This window comes from Pongo pygmaeus, chromosome 4 (genome assembly GCF_028885625.2).
Source record: "Pongo pygmaeus isolate AG05252 chromosome 4, NHGRI_mPonPyg2-v2.0_pri, whole genome shotgun sequence".
NCBI lineage: Eukaryota > Metazoa > Chordata > Mammalia > Primates > Hominidae > Pongo > Pongo pygmaeus.
The window spans coordinates 38,501,273-38,525,312 of NC_072377.2; the positions used below are offsets into that span (position 1 = coordinate 38,501,273).

The 24,040-nt window shown below is 41.6% G+C and overlaps 1 protein-coding gene across 1 annotated transcript in view; it reads left to right on the forward strand.

Moving 5' to 3' along the window:
* EGFLAM (EGF like, fibronectin type III and laminin G domains) overlaps nt 1-24,040 on the forward strand; it is a 207,651-nt gene that overhangs the window by 101,178 nt on the left and 82,433 nt on the right. Inside the window, exon 6 of the mRNA XM_054489179.2 lies at nt 10,931-11,097. Coding sequence (XP_054345154.1) covers nt 10,931-11,097 — 167 coding nt within the window. The remainder of the gene's footprint in view (nt 1-10,930; nt 11,098-24,040) is intronic.

The following is a 24,040-nucleotide window of genomic DNA, read 5'->3' on the forward strand; positions in this document are numbered from 1 at the left end:
TCTACCATTGGCCAGGCGCAGTGGCTCACGCCTGTAATCCTAGTAATCCCAGTCCCAAAGAGGCAGATAACTTGAGGCCAGGAGTTTGAGACCAGCCTTGCCAACATGGTGAAACCCCATCTCTACTAAAAATACAAAAATTAGCCGGGTGTGGTGGCACATGCCTGTAATCCCAGCTACTTGGGAGGCTGAGGCACAAGAATTGCTTAAACCCAGGAGGCGGAGGTTGCAGTGAACCTAGATCATGCCACTGCGCTCCAGTCTGGGAGACAGAGTGAGACTCTTTCAAACACACACACACACACACACACACACACACAAAGTCTACTATTGGCTTATTTTGGGTACATGTGAAAGTTCAGAATATGTCTGTGTATGTTTTAGGGACTCGGGTCAAGAAAGATTGATCTCTAAATCCCAACGTAAGATATTTATATTAATAAGTGAGAAGGAGCAATGCTTCCCCTCTTCTTCCTTTCTGACTTTTCTGCCTAAATATTTCTCTGGTCCCTGGCAGATGCCTTCCATAATAAGACTTGAAGAATTCATCTTCACACAGGGCGCTTCTAGGTGGACTGCAGTACCTACATATTGGTTTCATTTGAGAATCTCAAGGTCACGCAACCTGGGTGGGTTTTTGAAAGTATTACTTGCAAATTGATATTTTTGTCAAAAGTCATCTCTCTTTCCATCTCATCATAGACTTCCATATTCTGTAAGTAACAAAGGAACTTAATTAGTTTCCTCACAGGAAGTGACCCTGCAAAGGCTGTTACTGAAATGAAGATCAAGTCTGGGATTCAGAATGGAAGCTGAACAGAGGATGGATTTTCTTTGAACAGTTCTAAGGGATGATGTGATTTGACTCATGGTCAAGGTCAAAAACTGTGAAGGTTAAAGGCGTTTCTCATTCAGAATTGAGGCTTATACCCTGATTCATGGTATCATCTCTTGAGGTTTAAGTGTGTCCAAATGTGGAATCAGAAGAGACAGTTGTGAACCAGCCTCTAAGCCTGGCGAAGTTGCTTGATTCCAGTCCTCAGTTTCTTTCTCTGCAAATTAAGGCATGCTGGATACATGACATCTAAAATCCTGTGACTCTGCTCGTCTAGTATCAAGACGTAGGGGAGGCAGTATGAATGGATTGTGTAGCACACAGGCTCTGGGCTGGACTCCCTAGTGCAAACCTTGTCTCTACCACTTCTAAGCTGTGTGATCTTTGGTGGGTTATTTAACTTCTCTGGGCCTCAGACAACAGAATGGGGATAATAATTTACTTGCCTCATGGGGTTATTATGAAATTATATGAGTTGACACAAATGAAATGCCTAGAACAGCACCTAGCCCTTAGTAAGTGCTCAATCAGTGCAAACTATTCCTATATGGCTTTCTCAATGGGTCTTTTCTGCTTTCCTATATAGCCTGCTTCTTCCTGGCTACAAGTGTGTTTTTAAATTATTTATTTATTTATTTATTTTTGAGATAGAATCTAGTCTCGCTCTGTCACTTAGGCTGGAGTGCAACGGTGTGATCTCGGCTCACTGCAACCTCCACTTCCCAGGTTCAAGCAATCCTCCTACCTCAGCCTCCTGAGTAGCTAGGATTACAGGCATGTGCCACCACGCCCAGCTAATTTTTTTTTTTTTTTGTATTTTTAGTAGACGCGGGGTTTCACCATGTTAGCCAGGCTGGTCTGGAACTCCTGACCTCACCCACCTCGGCCTCCCAAAGTGCTGGGATTGTAGGCATGAGCCACTGCTCCCTCCCTGGCTACAAGTCTTTATGCTTGCTATCCTGTCAGGATAGCTGTTCTCCCTCCTTACTTAGCTAACTCTTGTTCATCCTTCAGGACTCCTCTTTAAGTGTCACTTCCTCCAGGAAGCCCTGCCTGACTACGTTCCTCTACTCCCAGATTAGGTTAGCTATACCTCCAACATTTACTTGCAATACTCAGCACACTTGTAGTTAATTACTTCTTCAAGATCTGTCTTCCTCTTGGAACATGAAGGCAATGTCTACCTTGCTCCTTTGTGTGGAATATAGCACATAGCACTGTGAACACACCACATGTCAAATAGGTGCTGGTAAGCGTTTGGACACAGGCAGTCATGGGATTGATCTAGAGCAGGGGTGTCCAATTTTTTGGCTTCCCTGGGCCACATTGGAAGAGGAAGAATTGTCTTGGGCCACATGTAAAACACACTTAACGATAGCTGATGAACTAAAAAAAAAAAAAAAATCTGATAGTGTGTGAAGAAAGTTTACAGATTTATTTCGGGCCACATTCAAAGCTGTCCTAGGCCACATGTGGCCCTCAAACAGTGAGTTGGACAAGCTTGATCTAGAGGATGCCAGCAACTAGCTGGATCCCTGAGCAAGCCGCTTAGTCCTGCTAAGCCTTACTTTCCTCTGCTGTAAAATATGGATGGTAATAGTGGCTACCTCAGAAGGGTTGCAGAGATGAAAAGGTCTGTACAGCACTTAGAAGAATGGCTCATGGAGGATTTTTGATGTTTTTTTTTTTTAACTTGAGCCACGTTCAAATATATTTGCACACTAGCAGTTACTTATTTTTGAGTAAATAATGTAAAAAGCATTACCCACAAGTAATTCAATGAATCCTTTACCACCAATATCAGAGGCCACAACAGTAACCAACATCTGACCTCACCCACTACAGAAATAAAAACCATACAAAAGCCAACAAGGATCTGCACATATACATCCCCGACCCCCTACCTCCCAATTCCCCACTTCTATCCCAACTGAAAGTTTATTTATTGCTATCGTTTTCTCATCATAAAAGTAATCTCAAGATGTGGTAAAGCTTCAAATAATACCTAAATGTATATGACTAACTTGAAAGTTCCTACTGTGATTTTATTTCATGTGGAATGCAAATTCATGTCTTAGAGCTCGTCATAGTAACTAAGTGAACTGCCACCGTTCTTCATAGCATTTTACTGGAATATATAGCAAAACTTGGGCATATGACTGCAATATTTAAGAGTGATGTAGTCTGATGTTGGCTTGCTAGCCCCCAAAAGTTAGAATTGAAAATATTTAAAGAATTATTCTTATGCAGTTAATTTTGGGAGGAAATGGGAAAAAACAACCCTCCCTAATCTCCCTTTCTTTTAAAAAAAATGTGTTAAAAGTTTTGCTATTTAAGTATGAGCTTTCATTACCATCAGCAATAGAATTAGATATAAGCAAGAATGAGCTTGCTTGGATGTCAGCTGGGATTTCATATGACAGGCAACAAGTGCTGCTTCACAAAGAATTCTTTTCCTTACCTTTAGTTTTGAAACTGAAAATCTCAGAACCACCTTCTAGACTGGCGCCTGGTTCCAGAAGCTGTCAACTCCCTTTGCTCAGGCCCTAATGGAAGGGCTACTCTAAAGGATTTAAGGAAGTCCGGCCTGTAGTTCAGCAAATTGATCCCGTAAAGCTTCAATTCCTCCTACCCTAAACATTCCTTATATAATTCCTGCTTAGACTGATGGCAATTGACATAAATTGAATAATGAAACAGCTTTGGGAGCCATTTGTAAACTGTAAATGAACTGTGCTCTTCTATTGCCCCACCTGGGACAAATTGCCAGGTGAGTTTATCATAACCCCGTTGTAGCCATCTGTTTGTCATTTGGTTAGGTTAAACCAATTTGTAAATAAAGAAAGAAGGCTGAAAGCTGAAGGTCAAATAATACATCTTTTTTTTTTCCATCTTTGACTACTGAGTGGTTTTGGACTTTTCTCTGCAATTCATTTAGTGTAGAGCAAATCCTGCATAAAACCAGTCTGTAAAATTGACTGAGTCGGAGGCTCTTGTGAGCGTGAGGTTTTCTCTCACCCCTGTTGTGTTTGCCCTGGGTAATGTACTGGATCACATTTCTTCTCTTAGAGCAAGGTGTTTAACTGGCAGTCCATAGATCCCCAAGGGTTTCCTGGATAGAATTCAGGAAATATAATTCAAGGTGTCCCTGGAGTTGGATTGGAAAAAAAATTATATCCCTAGTTTTACCAATGGAAATTTAGCATTTTCTTCAAAAATGAATGTAGACAACAAATCACAATGGTATTAACAATTCTTGTGACCCTGTCAACATTAGAATCACAGGTATTTTCTTATCTGGTTACAATGGTTGCACATATCCCAAAATACCAGTTATATTTATCACTACTTTGAAATTAGCATAGTTATTAAATCCATTGCTAGGTTTTTTATTTAATATATTAATAAAGAAGTATATTATTTCATAATTTTTATTATTTTGATCATTCTTTTCAATATAATTAGTTTCCTTTGTGAACCTATATATTTGATGCATTTAAAAACATCATTCCGAGAAGGGGTTCATAGGCTTCATTGGACTGTCAAAGTGGCACAAGCCAGGTTAAAGCATGCTGTTGTCTTAGATCAGGGGTTGCTAAACTTTTTCTCACAGGATCAGATAGTAAATATTCTGTGCTTTGCCAGCTGTATGAACTCTGTCTCAACTGCTCAACTCTGCCACTGTAGTAGGAAAGCAGCCATAAACAGTACCTAAATGGGTGTGGTTAAACAGTACCTAAATGGGTGAGGTTAAACAGTACCTAAATGGGTGTCATTGTGTTCCAGTAAAACTTTATTTACTAAGACTGGCAGCTGGCTGAAATTTGCCAACCCTGATTTAGGGCATCATGCTATTTCTAAGTTGAATTCTGAAGATATTTTAATTCAGCTCAATCACCCTTTATTGGATACCTCCTATGAGCATATGTTCATACAAACATGTATGTATTGAGTATCTCATGTGAAAAACATGTAAGAGATTTAGGGATGAATAAATAAGCTGTAGACTCCACCCTTGGACAGTCTACTGGGGAATGCAGATGGACAGAGTTCAGAGGAGTAGTGAGTGTTGTAGGCAGGCATGGTGATCAGGAACCTAGAGAAACATAAGCTTGATCTGACCTAGTTTTGAAGGAAGGAAGGCTTCTTATGGGAGCAAAGAAGGACACATCAGAGATTACCAGGCAAAAGGGGAGGGAGGAAGCAACATGAAAGGCTTAGACTGAGGAAGCCACTTAAGCAATGGCTTGGAGGCAAGAAGAAAATGTTCCTGGAATTGCTTAGAAAGCCTGGAGCTCTGTGGGGTGAGAGATGGATAGGCGAGGGTCACACCAAAAAAAGGCCTTATGAAGGAGCCCATATGTATCCTGAAGGGAATAGGGAGCTATGGAAAGTTGTAAGCAGGAAAGAGACTGGTAGCGTTCCCATCTTTGAAAGATCATGCAGACATCTCAAGGAACACGTAGATGAAGAAGACAAAGTCACCATGCTTAATGAGCTCCCAGCCCAGGAGGAAAGACAGAAGTCTAAAATTGTACTGGAAGGTGATCTAATCAGTGTGATAGGAGAATCAGATTCAAGGCATGGGATTGTCTGGAGGAAAGTCTTTTTAGTTCTGTTTCTGAGATGATGTTTAGAAGGAATAATGTGAGAGAAAATACTTAGGGAGGGAGCCATCAAGTAACCCAGCATCCTCCAGAAGGCATCCCATTGTGGGTTGGTAGGTTCGATGTGGAAAGAAGGAGGCCACAGGTGTCTGTCTGTGCTGTAATTAGGCTTCTGGTCCCCTCCCTCTAAGGCCAGTAGAGTGGCCTCTACGGTCAAGGCTATTCTGGATGTTCTGTTGTATCCCCTAGAGGACAGTTTGCTGCTCCAACAAATTCCACTCTCAAAAGTATTTTCCCAGCAGGATTTAACCAGTTTTAGCCATTTCCTAGTTAACGTCCATGACATGCTTGAGCTTCACTCTTCATCTCAGCTCCATCTTTCTGGAACAGGAGTTCTCAAACCGAGAGGTGAAGTAGAATAGAAAAGAGACTACCACAGGATCTCATGCACAGTAAAAAGGAGAATAGTTTTGTGAAAATTGTTTCAGGTAAATGTGTGTGTGTGTGGTGTTTACTGGGTCACAATGTCCAGTGTATATCTTACCGTGGATCATTCAAAAACACAACTCTGATATGTGATGAATCCAGAGCATGTTTGAGGTTGAACAGGCTTCATTTGCCACGTGTTGGTGTTGAATTCAAGTTCAAGGAACAGATTCCTCTCAGGGGCTAATGACATGGGCTTTCTTTATTTTTGGAGTTGTAGAATTGGAAATGCCATCTAAGGTATTCTAGGGGGAAAAGTTCATTGCAGTGTGTTTCAAATTATGGGCCACAGCACTTCAATGAGTGGCAAGATCAATTTAATGGTCTTTTACCAGCATTTTGTTTTTTAAAAGGAGAAGTAGAAAAGAAAGGAAAAGGAGAGAAAGAAAGGAGAAACATAAGGTAGTAAAGCTAAGTATTTTTTCTTGAAACTTTTTTCAGCTTTGTACTCATATGTAATATACATATTTCTGTGCACAGGTATATTTATTATGGAAAAATGTTTACTTACTGTGACTCAAGGTCAGAGATACTGAATTAAGTGGCTCCCACCCTGATCAGGAAGTCACTTGTTACATTATCATCCCTGATTGAGGACCACCCAGTTTTGCTTTAATATAGTCAACGAGGCCTAGCTCATCCCTTCCAAGACAGTCAGCTTCACTGTCAGTCATTCCTAATTGACATCAAAAGGTTTTCCTGCCATTGGCTTCCCTGTAAGAAACCACTGGGCCTCTTAGTCCAACATGGAAAACACAGAAGCTTTCCACACCATCTTTATTTGTCTGTCTCTTATGTAAAGACACCACCCTATCCTCACTAAGTTTCCTCCACCTAAGCCAGCAGTACCCACTCTTTGGATCCTGCATCAAGTGGAGATGGGTCTAGAGCAACTTCTGCCCAGTGATCAACGTAGAGAACCATGTCTCCCTAGGATATGGATTCTGGGACTTAGAATTCCCTCAGGATTCTAGTTCACAGTGACCTATTCAAATACAGTTCTTGAAATGTGCTATTTTGCGCTGGCTTCCTACTGGTCCTTAGAGGTACTGTTTCTGCACTGATGCTCAGATGTATTATATCCCCAGCTTATTAGGTTATAAACTCCCTGAAAATGGAACTGTGCTTATATTTCCGTGGAGCCTCCTGGAATGTAACTTTCGTGATGGGTGCCTGGTTGATAATCATTCATCATTTGCCAATGGACTAGCCCATGGCAGCCACCTATGGGGTTTGACAGTATCAAGAAAAGTGATTGTTCACTAAGATTGAGATTGGCAATGGGCAAGGTAGTCAAAACACCACAAGAAAGAATTAAAACAGAAAGATATACCACCCAGTGGTTCTGGGACTTTGGGTAAATTATTTTCCTTCAGTGACCACGTAGGTAGAATGAGAGACTGGATCAGATCAGTGACTCTCAAAGCTTTTGGGATCATGATTTTATCTTTGAGAATCTGATAAAAGTGAAGGACCCTTTACTTAGAAAAATGAAATGTGTTCATGTATAAAATCCTGCATAAAATTTCTGAGAGTCCTCAGACGCTTGGACCAAATGATCTCTAAGATTTCACCCAGCCCTGATAGCCAGGCTGGATTCTAACAATGCCAATGGTAAGTGGCAAAATGAACCAGTTAGTGAGCCCTGATTAAGTGAATTGATGAATTGGATTTTGAGTACCCACTGCTGGCCACATTCCCTATTCCCCACCTGAATTCACCTGCCCAGCAACCTTCCAAAGGTGAGCCACTGATCTCCTGAGGTATAGGGTGCCTGGCCCAACCCTATCTCACTACTTGGCAAAATGCTTGCAGTGTATGCCCTGCTGGTGGCTGCCGATGTTTTTGTTGTTGTTGTTGTTGTTGTTTTTGAGACAGGGTCTCATTTTGTCACTAGGCTTGAGTACATTGGTGCAATCACAGCTCGCTGCAGCCTCAACCTCCCAAGCTCAAGCAATCCTCCCACCCCAGACTTTTTTTTTTTTTTTTAAAGTTTTTTGCGGAGACAAGGTCTTACTATGTTGCCCAGGCTGGTCTTGAACTACTGGGCTCAAGCAATCTACCCACCTCAGCCTCCTTAGTAGCTGAGATTATAGGCATGCACCACCATGCTGGCTAATTTTTTTTTTTATTAAACATAGTGAGACGAGGTCTCACTATGTTGCCCAGGCTGGTCTTGAACCCCTGGGCTCAAGCTGTCCTCCCACCTCGGCCTTTCAAAGTGCTGAGATTACAGGCTTGAGCCACCCCACCAGATGGCCAGATGTTCTTCTGTTCCTGTGGGGTGGCAGCCCATTCTCAGTCAACTTCTCACCCTCTGGCCTTTTCATTGTTGAATACATTGCCAAGATAGTGTTGCTATGGTGATCTGACCAACAACTTTGTAGTTAGGATAAAGTGATTTTCTTCAGTCGAAAAAAAGATAAAGGTGTTTTGGAGGATTATTTAAGACAATACTTTTGCCTGGTCGTCTCTTTCTCAGCCTCACCTTTGTACTTTTGTACCTGAAGAGACTCTAAAAACACTCAAATAAAAAACTCATGACAAAATCAGAGGCAAAATGTTAAAGGTTTTGAATTGGCATTCAATCTGCATGAGCATGTCTCTCTCACTCTATAGAATAAAAATAAATGCTAATGATTTCAATCTCTTATTTGCTGGAAATAAGAGTTTTTCTTTTCTGCATTAAATGGACAACATGTACAAAATCATCTTTTTGTTTTGCTGTAGTTTTTACATAAAGATTGTTGCAGGTATTCGCAGGTAGTCCTTGGTAAATAACAGCAGACTGTGAGAATAGATATGGGTTATTTCCTCTATAAATATCACAAGGGAAGCTTAGCAAAGGATAGCAGAGAGTTTTATCTAAAGATCACATCTTTTCTGACTTTACTTTTAGGTATCCCCTGTGGTTTTCCTCTGTGAAGTGATTTTGTTCTAATTTGAGTTTGTAAATGTGTTTCCTTCCACTCACCGAGGTTTTCTCTTTGATGATAAAGTTAGTTTACATGAGAATTCCATCTTTGGGGAAAGAATATCAGGAAAGAGAAACCAGCCCTGCTTCCTCCATGGGCATACCCTGTGAACTCTGCTTTTCCAAACACGTTAACACACTACCCCCAGCTTGGTGAGCTTGAGGAAGCATCATTTACTGGGCATAAGGACTCCATCTGGCTTTCAATCATTCCTGCTCGTGAAAACCTGGGCGAGCTCACATTAAGGAAATCCGCTGTTCACCCTGGCATCTTCTTTTAGCAAAATGAGTCTCTATTTCCTTGCCTGGTAAGTTGCTCATCAAAGACAAACAGAACTTTTTTGTTTCCTGCCTTCCTCTAAATATCTGCGAGCAGAGGAGTTTAACAACAGAACACCTGAGAGGTGGCCAGGGAGCAAGCAAAGGGATGGGGAATCGCCTGCCGCCCACTGTCACTCCAGTTTTTCATCCAGTATTAAGGGTCTTCTAAATCTAACCTCATCTTACAAATCCAAGTGGGCCTCACCATTTATCAGCTATGTGACCTTGGGCAAGTTACTTACCCGTTCAGTGCCTTAGTTCCCTTCTCTGTCAAAGAAAAAAAAAAGGTGGAGTGTTTAATATTAGTACCTACTGCATAGGGCATTTGTGAGAAGTAAACGAGTTAAGGTATTAGAATGGTGCTTGGTAGATGGAAAGCCCTTGATGTTATTAGCCATTAACACAAAGCCTCTACTCCCCTTAGGCCATTCACAGTGTCCGCAGGCCATGCACAATTATTTCCAACTTTTATCTTGTAGTTCTTATTACCTGGAATGTTCTTTTTTTCTCCCCTCCAGCTAGGATGTCCACATAGAGCAGTGCTATCCAGTAGAAATACAATGCAAGCCTATTTGAAAGTTTATGTTTTGTAAGAGTGGCATTTAAAGGGCAAGAAGAAAGAAATGAAATTAATTTCAGTAATATATTTTAACCCACTGTATCCAAAATATACTCATTTGGACATATAACCCATATAAAAACTATTGAGATATTTCACATTCTTTTTTATTTTTCTTTAAAATCCAGTGTACATTTTACACTACAGCACATCTCAATTCAGACACATTTGAAGTGCTGACTACACATAGGGTAGTGGTACCATATTGGATCATGCAGGTATAGAGTAAGTAGGCAGCTATAAATTACTAGTTCTGTGAATAAGTCCCTTGAATAATGTCTGGTACCTGCTGAGTGTTTACAATTTGATGCCAGGTACTAGGCTGGAGATATATATCTTGTTTAATCTTTATGGCAGTCCTCTTAGGTAGATCCTTTTATTATTCTCATTTTACAGATGGGAAAACTGAGTCTTAAAGGAATTAAGTAGCAGCTAGTAAGTAGGAGAGTCAGGATTTGAACTCCAGAGCTTATCCTCCCGCCTTCTGTATGTTACTCCCAGATGGGAGCTCTAAGCAAAGGTCTGCCTTCTCTGAAGGGCCCTCCAAAGGACATGTAAAAATTCAGCACGTTGGTGTAGCTGTATAATTCGTTAAGACTAAGAATGTCCATGAACAGATTCTTCTTGGGTTTTCCCATGACAATTCATGCAATTAGTCACCCTATAAAACTTATATTTATTTTGTGAACAGATTGTGAATAGACGGAATCTGTGTTCTTCTGACCTCAGGGGATGGGGACTGCCAAAGGGAGGATTGTTTGTGAACATCTGGAAGGCAGAGTCCTTGAAAGTGAATTCCTATGTGAAGATCTTTTCATCATAGCGAAGGCCTTGCAAGGAAAAACGGATGGTCTTTAAGTAGTGTTTACAACTGACCCTAAAAATAATCTACTTGTTTTTATCGGCAGGGACTTGCAAATGATGACTTGTGATTTCAAATCAGGATTACTTTCAGATAGGAAATGTTAACTTACTTTTACAAGTATTGCTTCCAGAGTTCAAATGCTGTTAGTTTACATAGCCAGCTAGCTTCCCTTCCCTCTGGTATTTCTGAACTACTGCTGCTTCTTTTTTTCTAATCAATAAAGGCCAGATTTCGACAAGAGGTGGACCTTAATCCATGAGCGGATCCAGATGGACTCCATGGTTATCAAGGGCCTCGATCCAGATACCAACTACCAGTTTGCCGTGAGGGCAATGAATTCCCATGGCCCCAGCCCCCGCAGCTGGCCCAGCGACATCATCCGGACCCTCTGTGAGTACCAGGGCCCTTCTGAGGGACCGAGGGAGCTGCATATCTGGGCTTGCCTCATGAAGACTCGCTTGACCTGGATGCCGTGCAGAAGGACAGCCTGGAAAAGGGCTCACCCCAGGCTTTCCTCCTGTGGTTTTCCCAGCCCTTTGGAAGTTAGAGGCTGTCAACAGGGACACGGGCTGTTTCTATGTCCTGGAGGTCAGCAGAGGATTTATTTTTACATCATCCTTGGGAAGTTTGAGGTCAGTTTTCTTTCACAGTCACACAACAGACCACATAGCAAAATGATGTGCAGCCTTCCCCCTCCTTTCCATATTTTGAGAAAATGAGTTAATCTTAGAACCATAGGAGAAAAAACTAAGGCCCCTGGAGGCTTCAGGGTTCATGTTTGCCTGAAAATAAAGGATATTCAAGCAACATCAACTCCTCTGAATGATGGTCGAGGAGTATCAAAGAAGTTGAGTGCTGACATGGAGCTGGGGCTGTAGCCAATGGTGTATGTTCTCGTAGTGCCTAGGAAACACTTGGGCCAGTGTTCATCAAATCACCTGGGGGTTTTGTTAAAGTCAGATTCTGATTTTGGTCCGGGTTTTAACAAACTCCCACACGATGCCAAGAACCATTCTTGGATTGGCAAGAGCTTAGACCACTTTGTCAAGCCCAGCCCATTTTAGACGTTTTTTGTATTTGGAGAGTGGAGGGTATATTTCCGTAAACCCAGAACCCTGTGTAGCAGGGAGAGCTGAGAATGAAAATATTGGCACTTTTTTGTTTGAAGACTCTGATCTTCTCAGTGTTGCCAATACATTCCTCCGATAGAGCCCGGCTGCTCCTTTGGGTCCTCTTTACCCAGAAAAGGTGCTGTCAGTAAGGAGCCAGCACTGGTAGCTGGCTTAACCGGCCAACGTGAAGCCCTGTTTTTACTGGTTAGCAGAGCTGAATAATCTCCTCTCCTCACAAAGCACCCACACAGCTGACTTCCAAGGCCATTGCTGTGTTCAGGGGTAGAGATTCAGGAGGTTCCCCAAATCTGAGGAATTTTGGCTTCTTTGAAAACAACCCCTACCCTAACCTTGAATGTCGGGTCGCCTTTTGTCAAATTAAATTGTTGGGTTATATAGGGAGGCTATACTCCAAAACACACACACGCACACACATACATACACACACACACACATGCACACACATATGCACAAGCTCATGCACCCTAAAAGTACTATTGATCACCCAGAAAAAAAAAATGTTTTCACTCTTCTTTAGAATTTAGAAGCATAAACTTCCCAGGCACATTCCAAAGGCTGATGGCATTCTTTCTAGAAGAAATGTTAATGATTCAATTTAAAGGAAGGCCTTGTTTGATTACTCTTTGGCTGAACTTTGTGGACTAGCAGGAGCTAGGGGCCGACAGTACTTTGAAACACTGAGTTCGTCTTTTTGCACTACAAAGTGAGCAGCCACTTGGTGCCATGTCCCCATCCACTCTCCCCATGGAACTCCTGCTCCCATTTCGTGAGCTGCTCCAGGCTCACCTCTTTCAGTCTGTCCCTTAGCTTTCCCTTCTCCATAGAGTCAAGAATGTAGAATAAAGATGAGATACAACAAGCACATGCTGATTTAGATGTGCGCGTAGAGACTGGAGTCAGGGAAGGATGGGTGGGTTGGGGCACCTCTCATACTGTTCCTGCTTTTTTTTTTTTTTTTTTCTTGAGTCAGAGACTCGCTCTATCACCCAGGCTGGAGTGCAATGGCATGATCTCTGCTCACTGCAACCTCCGCCTCCCGGGTTCAAGCAATTCTCCTGCCTCGGCCTTCCGAGTAGCTGGTATTACAGGTGCCCACTACCATGCCTGGCTAATTTTTGTATTTTTAGTAGAGATGGGGTTTCACCATGTTGGCCAGCCTGGTCTCTTTGGCCAGGATGGTCTCGAACTCCTGACCTTGTGATCCACCCTCCTTGGCCTCCCAAAGTGCTGGGATTACAGGCGTGAGCCACGGCGCCTGGCCTCATACTGCTTCTTTTTTAATGGAAACACTGATCTGGTCTTAGAGTTTCTGATTATAATTTCCCCATTGCTGGATCCTGCTTTTCTGGATTGAGTGGATAAGTTATGTGAAAGTGTTTTACAGATCTGTAAGATTTTATTATAATTGGCCTGTTATGTGAAGTAAAATTTTAAAATTTCAAAGTAATTGTGGGTAGGGAAGGTGGACAAAACCATGCTAACTAAGTCAGTGAAAATTCTCAGTTATGAAACATTCTTAAATAGACATAATTTTATGCTTCTAATATACACAGTTACTCAGATCGAAATAACAAAATTTATTAGATGACCTGTTTCATGAATACAGAAACATGTGCTATAATTAGTATTTCAATCATGGTTTTTCTCCCTGATCACTTCTGACATTTTGGAAAACCCTTTATTCTGGGATACATTTATATTTTTTATTTTGGTATTGGTTTAGACTATTATTTTGCTTCCAAAACATGCTTTTCCCGTACATAAAATTACCTAATTATCAAATAGCACTATCTGAATTAAATTAAAATTGTTAAATTTTAATTTAACAAATTAATAACAATTTAACGAATTAACAAATTACTTCAAATTAATAAATTTCAAATAATACAAAATACTTCAAATTAATACATTGAAGTATCAGAGCTACCATTGGGAATGTGTACTATGAGCCAGGCAATGTGCTGGGCACTTTACCTACAAAACCCATTTACTCCTCACAGAAACACTGTGCTGGAGGAATAGTGTCCCCTTTTTACAGATTAAAAAAAATGAGTTTTTGAAAGGTAATGTATTTTGGCAAGATTGATCATTGTAAAGGCAGGACTTGAACTTGGGTTTGGCTGACTGTGAAGCTGCTTCCCTGAGTGAGATGTATGTGGCTTCCAGTGTATCCATCACCCAAATAGTGACCATTGTACCTAAGAAGTAATTTTTCAACCCCCACCTCCCTCCCAACCTCCCCATTGCCTTTTGGAGTCCCCAGTGTCTGTCATTTCCATCTTTATGTCCCCATGTACCAATTGTTTAGTTCCCACTTGTAAGTGAGAGCATGCAGTATTTGATTTTCCATTTGTGAGTTATTTCACTTAGGATAATGACCTCCAGCTTCATTCATGTTGCTTAAAAGACGTGAGTTTGTTCTTTGTTATGGCTGCATAATATTCCATGGTGTGTATATACCACATTTTCTTTATTCAATCAACTTTTGATAGATACTTAGGTTGATTCCGTGACTTTGCTGTTGTGAATAGTGCTTCATAAACATGCGAGTGCAGGAGTCTTTTTCATATAATGATTTCTTTTCTTTTGGATAGATGCCCAGTAGTGGGATTGCTGGCTCAATGGTAGTTATATTTTTAGTTCTTTGAGAAGTCTCCATACTGTTTTCCATAGAGGTTGTACTAATTTGCATTCCCATGAACAGCGTATAAGCCTACCCTTTTCTCCACATTCATGCCGACATCTGGTAGCAAAGTTGGCATCAAATCAAATAAACATTCATGTAGATGGTGGGGAGTGGGAGGAGTGAGGATGGGATAAGCCCAGCGTGTAGAAATACCATACTGGCCTCACAAATTTATTCAGAGTAGGGTTTTTTTGACTAGTCATTCTGATTGGTGTAAGATATCTCATTGTGGTTTTAATTTGCATTTCTCTGATGATTAGTGATACTGACCATTTTTTCATGAGTTTTTGGCCACTTGTATATCATTTTTTGAGAAATGTCTGTTCATGCTGTAACCACCCAATGGTTCACCTTACCCGCTGCCTAGACAGAGCCTATTTATCAAGACAGGGGAATTGCAATGGAGAAAGAATCATTCACACAAAGCCAGCTGTGCAGGAGACCAGAGTTTTATTACTGCTCAATCAGTCTCCCTGAGCATTCGGGGATCAGAATTTTTAAAGATAATTTGTTGGGTAGGGGCTTGGGAAATGTGGAGTGCTGATTGGTCAGGTTGGAGATGGACTCCTAGGGGGTCGAAGTGAGGTTTTCTTGCTGTCTTCTGTTCCTGGGTGGGATCACAGAACTGGTTGGGCCAGATTACCGGTCTGGGTGGTGTCAGCCGATCCATCCAGTACAAGGTCTGCAAAATGTCTCAAGCACTGATTTTAGGTTTTACAATAGTGATGTTATCCCCAGGAGCAATTTGGGGAGGCTCAGACTCTTGGAACCAGAGGCTCCATGATTCCTAAATTTTAATTTCTAATCCTGTAGCTAGTTTGTTAGTCCTACAAAGGCTGACTGGTCCCCAGTCAAGAAGGGGATCTTTTTGGGAAAGGGCTGTTACCAGTTTTGTTTCAGAGTCAAACCATAAACTGAATTCCTTCCCAAGGTTATTTCTGCCTACGCCCAGGAATGAATAAAGACAGCTTAAAGGTTAAAAGCAAGATGGAGTCAGTTAAATCTGATCTTTTTCACTGTCATAATTTCCTCTGTTATAATTTTTGCAAAGGTGGTTTCAGTGTCCTTCGCCCACTTTTTAATGGGGTTATTTCTTGCTTGAGTTGACTTCCTTGTAGATTCTGGATATTAGTTATTTTTCAGAGGTGTGATTTGAAAATATTTATCCCATTTGGTAGATTGTCTGTTTACTCTGTTGATTTTTTTTTTTTTTTGGCTGTGCAGAAACTTTTTAGTTTAAGTCCCATTTGTCTATTTTTGTTCTTGTTGCGTTTGCTTTTGGTTTTAAAACTCATAAGGTATATTGCACATACAGAAATATGGGTAAAACATATATGTGCACTGAAAGTCAACCCGTATGTATCGGTATAGCCCTAGTATTTTACAGCTGTCAGCCCCTTAGATTAGTTAGACCCAAACCAAGACACATAAATGTTTTGAACACTACTCTCCATTTGTGAGGTCAGAATTTCCACATGTTGGGCTTACTCCCTTCTCGTCCCTCTCACTCCTCTCTGTCTCCATGAATATTGGCTTGATTTAATGCCCGCTTTGCTCCTTGAACAGCCACCTTCACAACACAATGTTCAAGGAGATCCTTGAGGCTAAGTGCCTAGTGGGAACCTTGAGATCCCACCCAGGACACAGGCCACTCCCTGAGGTCTTCTGTGGCCTGTTTATCTTAGGGCTAAACTCTTTTGTAAGAAAAGATAACACTTCAGCCCTACTAACTGGGAAAGCTTTCACTTCCCACTGGGCCTATTAATGCCAGACACTATTAGCAACTTAATTGCTTAATGGGGCAATTGGAAGATCTTAGTTGCTCTTGTGCTGGTAGTTAATGAAAGCCAGGGCCCAGTGTTATCATTAACTGGCACTTAGCTGAAGTGAGAAAGGAGGATGGTGTTGGTGGTTCCACTGCAATGTTGAGAAGTTTGTGCAGTGTCCACATCTAATTCCAGCTCCACGACATTATAAGTAGAACAGGAAGTAAAAAAAAAAAAAGACTTTAGTGTCTAGGTCCTCTAACGAGAGCTAGGATCATTTTGGTGACCTTGAATAATAATGATGCATCTACATGTACTTCTGTCTTCTCCTGGGAGGCGTTCCACACAAATCAGCACCTGTTTTGTTTCCAAGAGGAAATACAAAGAAGACCCAAATCATGATCTCTCATTCCTTATCCCCATCCTGCTGTATTTTTTTTTCCCTGCAAGAAAAAAACACCAGCAGCATTATAGTTTCCTTTTGATCTGGTAAATTAGGCAGTTGTTGTGCAGAACTGGGGGCTTTGTAAAAAATGTATTCACTGCATCCACTGGCCACCAACTACTGAGCTTGAAGCTTACTGAGTACATTCTTTCATCAAGTAGAATGAAAGCCAGTTAAAAGGACATGAATGGTAAATAATAGAAATGGCAGAAGTAAAAAAGTCACTTGCGTTTCTTCTTTTTTCCAAAAACGGGAATTTAATTAAAAATAAGTTACATGTGTAATCAACTCTAGGATTATATAACTTCCCCTAGGAATAGAACTTGGTCTTAACCACCAAAACCACTTAATTTCTAGGATACTATCCTCATGATATAAGCAGAGAAAGAACAAATACGTTCTTCACTGAAGTGAATTGGTGTCCTTAGATCAGTTCCTAGTAGATGATACTGTTTCTGTTCCTAGCAAAAGCCATTTTGCTCTTTTCTGCTTCAGGACTTTGGCACCTGCTGTTTCCTGGGCTTTGAACTCTCTTCCCTCAGATCTTTCTATGATCATGCCACCAGCCTCCTCCCTTTCTCCTTTCAGATCCTAGCTCAAATGTCACTTTCTCAGGTAGGCTTCTGGTTTTCTTGAGACAGGGTCTTGGAGTGCAGTGCCGTGATCTCAGTTCACTGCAACCTCCACCTCCCTGGCTCAAGTGATCCTCCCACCTCAGCCTCCTGAGTAGCTGGGACTATGCGCACATACCATCACGCCTGGCTAATTTTTGTATTTTTTGTAGAGACAAGGTTTCACCATGTTGCCCAGGCTGGTCTCAAACTCCTGGGCTCAAGCGATCTGCCTGCCTTGGCTCCCAAAGTGCTGGGATTACAGTCCTGGGCCACTGTGCTCGACCCCAGGTTTCTGTGGTCTCAGCCTAATGCCCTGCTTTATTTTCTCCATAGCACTTTCACTGCCTGAATCTATATTATGCATCGTATTGTCTGTCTGTATCTCCTCTCTAGGATAAGGTCCATATTGGAGCTGGAATAACTTGTTCAACGTTGTGTTCTCTCTTTTTTTTTTTTGAGACAGTCTCGCTCTGTCACCCAGGCTGGAATGCAGTGGTGCAATCTCAGTTCACTGCAACCTCAGTTCACTGCAACCTCCACCCCCCAGGTTCAAGTGCTTCTCCTGCCTCAGCCTCCCGAGTAGCTGGGATTACAAGCGCCTGCCACCATGCCCTGCTAATTTTTTTATTTTGATTTTTAGTAGAGATGAGGTTTCACCATGTGGCCAGGGTGGTCTGGAGCTCCTGACCTCAGGTGATCCTCCTGCCTCCGCCTCCCAAAGTGCTGGGATTACAGGTGTGAGCCACCACTCCCAGCCATCAAACGTTGTGTTCTCAACACCCTATGCAAGGTCTGCACTCAATAAGTATTTATTGAGTATGTAAATGAGTGAATGTGACTTAACAAGCTAAGAGTCTGTGACTACTTTGGTGATTGGATAACTCCCTACTGCTACTGTATGGGAAATTCAAAGACAAGATGAAAGGAAACAGTTGTTCTAGAAACCCACATAGGCCAAAAGTGAATTTCCCATTGGCAAGGTTCGTAGGCAAAAGTGAACTCCCAGAATTGCAATGTGGTATAAATAAGGAAAAGGTAAACAAATAGAGTAAAAGAGGGAGGAAGGAAAGAAGGAAGGAAGAGAGCAAACCCAGTGAATTTAAATTCAAGGCTGTAAGGATGAGATTCTAATGCTAAAAAGAGTACAGTTTGCTGATAGGGAGTTGATGAAGGGAGAGACATTTTCTAACTCTCTTTCAAACCAAGCCCTCCTTTTACCCCTGTGTTCTTACTTGATCATTATAATAAGCATTAACATTTCTAGACTACCTTTTCCTCCTTTTCCTAATAAGGCTAATTATGGTCTCAGATCCTCAGGGATTACATAGAGAAGTATGAGAGATGTTTTGTTTTGGTTTGGTTTTTGCCATACTGTTCTCCCCATAATCTGTTTTCTTCTACAGTTTCAGAAACATACTCTTCCACTGAGCTGAGACAAACTCCCTCTGGCTCAAATCAGATTTCTACAATAAATCTGATTCCATGCTGTTCCCCAGCACCCTCCCATCTCACCCCTCTTTTCTTCTCTATACCTTCCTGCTTGCTTAGTCCAGCTGTCATTGGCTGCGTAAACCCGTTGTCCCTTAAGTGTCTGTGTGTGAGTCTGGCTTTTGCCCAGTTTTGCTCTGAGATTTGGGCCCCTGTGTTTTTCATTGCCCACCTGCCTGGAGACCAGTTACAGCATGCGAGGATCCTGGGGTACATGTTGTCGTAGAGCCACAGAATAGATTTCCCTTATCCCTGTTCGCAAGTGAGGACTCCTCTTTGGCGGCAATGCCCCTGAATAGGCTGCAGCAGTGAGCAGAGGGGAAGCAAGTGGAGACAGAAGGTAGTGGCATGTTCTGGGGATGGCTACGAAGCAATCAGGAAGTGCTCCAAAGTCCCCATGACTTATTAGCACTCTCTAGCAGCTTCCTTACAGCTGCAGCCTCTTTCAATCCATGCCTATGAAAGCTCTTGCCAACCTTTACACTCTTCACTGCCCCCAAGCATCTGTACCTTTGAACAGAGCGGAATCTGGCCGGCAAGTCTGGGTCTGAGGTCCAGGAAAACTGTCCTCTTACTACCTTGCTGTGGGACCTCCTCAGGTCCCACAGCAAGGGCCTCAGCTTCCTCATCTCTAAAATGGGTACAGTAATGCCTGAGACAGGTGATATTTTCTACTTCTCAGGGTTATTTTAAGAAAACACAAGTGGAACAGAGGTTAAGTTATCTGACCACTCTTCAAGATGAAGGAGATGTTAACAGATGTTCCCTCCATGCATAGTTACTAAAGGATGGTGTAGCTGACAGGGGCAGCCGCTGGGGGTTCTGTAGCTTTTTCTTTAGACTCCAGGCCCTAAGCTCTGTTCTTGGAATGGGAAGACATCAGAATGCCAGAATTCAGAAACAGAAGTACAAGAGCAAAAAGTTTCCTCACTGGGAAGTGGAAGAATGGAGGAAGCCCTCTGAGTTAGCTCCAACAGAATCATTAGGATGGGGCTTGGTTGTGTCGGGGAGGGAAGACTTTCCCTTTATCCACAGAGGGTTTAATAACTAAGTGTATGAAATAAATGGACAGCAGGCAGATTAAGAGGAGAAAAGGTACACACATTTTTTTATATGCACAGGGGCATCCAAGGAAAAAAAGTGAATACCTCCAAACCCAGTGGGATCTAGAAGCTTATAGACAGGGGAGGAAGGACGTAGAGAACACAGGGGAGAGCAAATGATGAATGGAGCCTCCAAAGAATAGGTGACAGATAGCCCATGACAGTCTGTCTGGGTGTGGTGTTAACCCCCAGTCTCCCCTCCTGAGATAGGAGTGAATCTTCCCTGGTAATGAGATTCCGGGGAGGGGATCCGTTGGCAGTTGCATTCCTTTTGGAGGATCAGTCTTCAGGCAGATAAGAGAAGTTCAGAGAAAGCCCCTCCCTGAATGTGCTGCTCCCCGGGTGCCCTCAGTGTAAAGCAATCAGCACAGCAAAGTGGCTTGTGTTGGGGGGACATTTCCTGAACTCCTTCAGTTGGCTGCTTAGTTTTAAAAGACTGCAGTGATCAGATGTCAGAGAATTAAAACTGCAAGTCACAAGCTCTGATAACAATAAAATTTCATGTCTCTTACCACTTAAGCACATTCTAGACTCAGGCAAAAGGAAAAAAAAACCAAAAAACTCTAGAGTTACAGTATCATGCTGCTAGATTTGTTTGCTTTTAGTCTTCCCAAAAATAACCATTTACTTAGACAACAGTCAGCAAATTTTTTCTATAAAGGGCAAGATAGTAAATATTTTAAGATTTTTAGGCCAACTTTGCTGTCATAGCAGGAAAGCAGTCATACAATAAATAATTATACATGGCTGTATTCCAATAAAACTATTTATGCACACTGAGATTTGAATTTAAATTTTATGTGTCACAGGAAATTATTATGCTTAAACTTTTTCCCCAACCTCTAAAAATGTAAAAACCATTGTTACAGCAGGCTGGATTTGGCCCATGGGCCATAGTTTGCTGACCTCTGTACTATACTGTTTGGGCATTTTTCCCTAAATTTTCAAGAAATTTTTCAGAAAATTTGGTAAATCCCCTTTTAGATAGCAATTTTGTCAAGCTTTTAAGGAATCAATTAGCACATACTAATGAACTTGTTCCCTTCATAGAGCTCTCTGTGATTTAATTTTCACATAAATGCTCTTAAAGAAGAGACCTGGAGAGCCTGCAATCCAGCTGCTTTGGAACAAGTTTGTGCTGGTGACATTGGAGAAAGACAAAAAGCAAACTGAGGAAGAGGTTCCTTTGCTAGGCATTATTCCAGGAGCATGGGATAGGCCAATACATCGGAGAGCTTCATGGATTTGTAAATCTTTAGAACGTGAGATGAAAGAGGGAACAGGAGGAGCGATAAATAATTTGTTTCACTCATAGCCTAGACAAACCTGCATTTTCAGTTTGCATTTGAGCATGAACATAACTTCAGATGTGATTTTACATTCAGGGTGTCCTCCATGGCAATCGCTCTATTGATTTGCTGATGCCTCCATGCATGTAAATCTGAGCAACGTTCATTTGCACAACTTTATTGGCTCTACAGGGAATGATTCACTTTGCTGTTTAAATACCTATTAATTGCTCTTCTGAGGCCTTTGTGCATCTTACATTATCATACATTTACTTATAATCAGGACACCGATATTTTACCCCCTCTGGCTAGGTAGAGAAGAGAGACTAAAGCAAATGATAAGGAAATATAAATTTTCAAAGGAAAGGAACTCACGGTGCTCTGATTTCAACTGGAGCATCTGCTCAGTCAGTCAGCTGATATTTCATGGCCACAGAATATGCAACTATGTACTGTTTATTCCACTCAATGGATTTTTAAACATTAATATATTGAGGTGATATCCACACACATACCATGCACAAATATCTTACCTATTTTCACTTTGTTTCCTTTTATTTACTTAATTATCCATTTTGTTCTCTTTCCTTCATGCTCATCGTGTCATGGCTAATCTTTTCTGTTCTTTCCTTTGGAGCATTTCTTGCTTTTATATAGTTCTTCATTGGGATCATTTCTTAGCCTCTAAATTCTTGAATCGTTTCAGTTCTTTGATAAGAGTAGGGCCACAGTTGTTGTTCAGCACAAAAAGAGGAGGTCTATGAAATCAGCTTAACACAGCGACAGACACATAGGAGGGATGCAGTGCATGCTGGCTGAGTTTGATGGATCTCATCTGATAATGCAACCAAATATGAAACACTTATGTACAAATATAAATGAGAAGCAACTGCGGGAGAAAAGATGACTTTTCTAGGGATCTCAGTTGTCATCAGGCTCCTGGCACGAAATAGAGGCATAAGTACTTGGATGATTTGAAGCAAGTTTAATGAGGGGACTGTTTGCAAAAGCTTGGTCATGTGCTAATTGGGACCAGTATCCAGATGGAAAGGGAGGGCCATCCAGCAAGAGCTATGACCTTCAGACGTGTCCCATGACAACCTCGTAGAGTAAAAGTTAGGGGAACACTCTGACTCTTTTTCCTCTCTCTTCTTTCTTGCTGGTGCTTCCTAATGGGCAGGACACAAGTGGAAGCCAGGCAGGTCAGCTTCCCAGGGCACAGGGCACGGTGGAGAAGGACAGAGGAATTTTAGGAATCAAGTATGAAAAGGTAATCACCAAACTGGGTTCTGGTCCAGGATCTGCCACTTGATTTCTAAAATTAGTGAGGTTCCTTTTGTCTAAAGATTCGATTCCTCAAGCGTATTCAGAGAAGAACAAGGTCAGTGTAGCGGGAGAAGGGAGTTGTGGGGGAGAAAAGTTGAAGGAGATGACGTTAGAGAGGGAGGACACAGTTGGTGGATGCTGGTTAGGGACGTGGAGCCCATTGGAACCTATCAGACTTGGCTTTTTCTCAGAGAGGGATAAGACTGGGAGGGTTGGGGGCACTTAATCAGGGGAATGAAAAGACCTTACTTAGGTTTTAACAAAACTACTCTTAGCAGAATATAGAGGGGTAAGGGCAAAAATAGGGAAACTAAGGAAACCATTGCAGTAATTGCAAAACAGAAATAGTATTTGTGTTATCGCCAGATACAAAAGAATATTGTGCTCTATAATGCTTATTGTTAGTGAAAAAATTCAGGCAACATAAAAAATATTAAAAGGTCAAAATGAAAATTATCTCTAACCTCAGCATCTAGATATAGCCACTATTAATATTTTGGCAGATAATATCCTCCAGAATTTCTTTTAATCCAATGATGAAATCATAGTACATAAACTTTTTCTGTACAACAAAATACTGTGTACATATATAAATACAAATGAATGTAGGTATACATCATAAAATTTAATAACAATGTATTCCATTATGTTTATTGAACTAATTCCTCATTGATGGACATTTGGATTGCCTCACTGGTGTAAATAAAGCTGGGCCTCTTGATGGTAACCTTACTTGTCTTTTGGTTGTCCAAGTTCATCTTCCCTTCTGGTATCTTTTTGAAGCAGAGTGGGCCAGCACCATTATTTCTCTGTTAGTTTCTAGTTGGATAGACTGACATGCACAGCTGATCAGCAAGTGGATGGTATTCTGAACCCAAGTCTCTTATCTGCTATTTCACAAATTTAACCAATAGCCTATGTTGCACTAATCTCTTATTAACACATAATATTCATATATACTTTTTGAGATAAAAATTTTTTCAAAAGGAGAAATAAGTCAGCTGCTGTAAGGATCTATCTCTAAATCTGAGCCCCAATTGGAATTTCTTGGTAGTACCAGCTTCTCATTCCCACTGGTATGAGGAGCCAAGAGGCCTGTCTTAGAACATAAATTAGTGCTGCTTTTGAACTCTAATCCCAGCATCTACCATATTTTAAAATGTGACTGTGTCTCCATTTTGGCCCAGTGGACTGTATCTCCCATCACTGATGTTGATCACAGTTTCCTTAGGGAGTGCAGGGGCCAGCCAGCCACGGCTGCTCAGGAGGAAGTATCAACAGTCATCCAGCAGATGGCAGTAGTTCCCACACTTACAGAGCCGGAAGAGCCCTTGCGACTCAGTCTGGAGTCACCTGAAGTGGTTGACCTTGAGAGCAGCTCCATTAGATTGCGTCAGATAGAGGGCACCTTCTATGGTTCAAAGTCCCAACCAACATGGGAGAGGGCAACTAATTTTAGATTTTTTTCTGTTGCAACTAAACG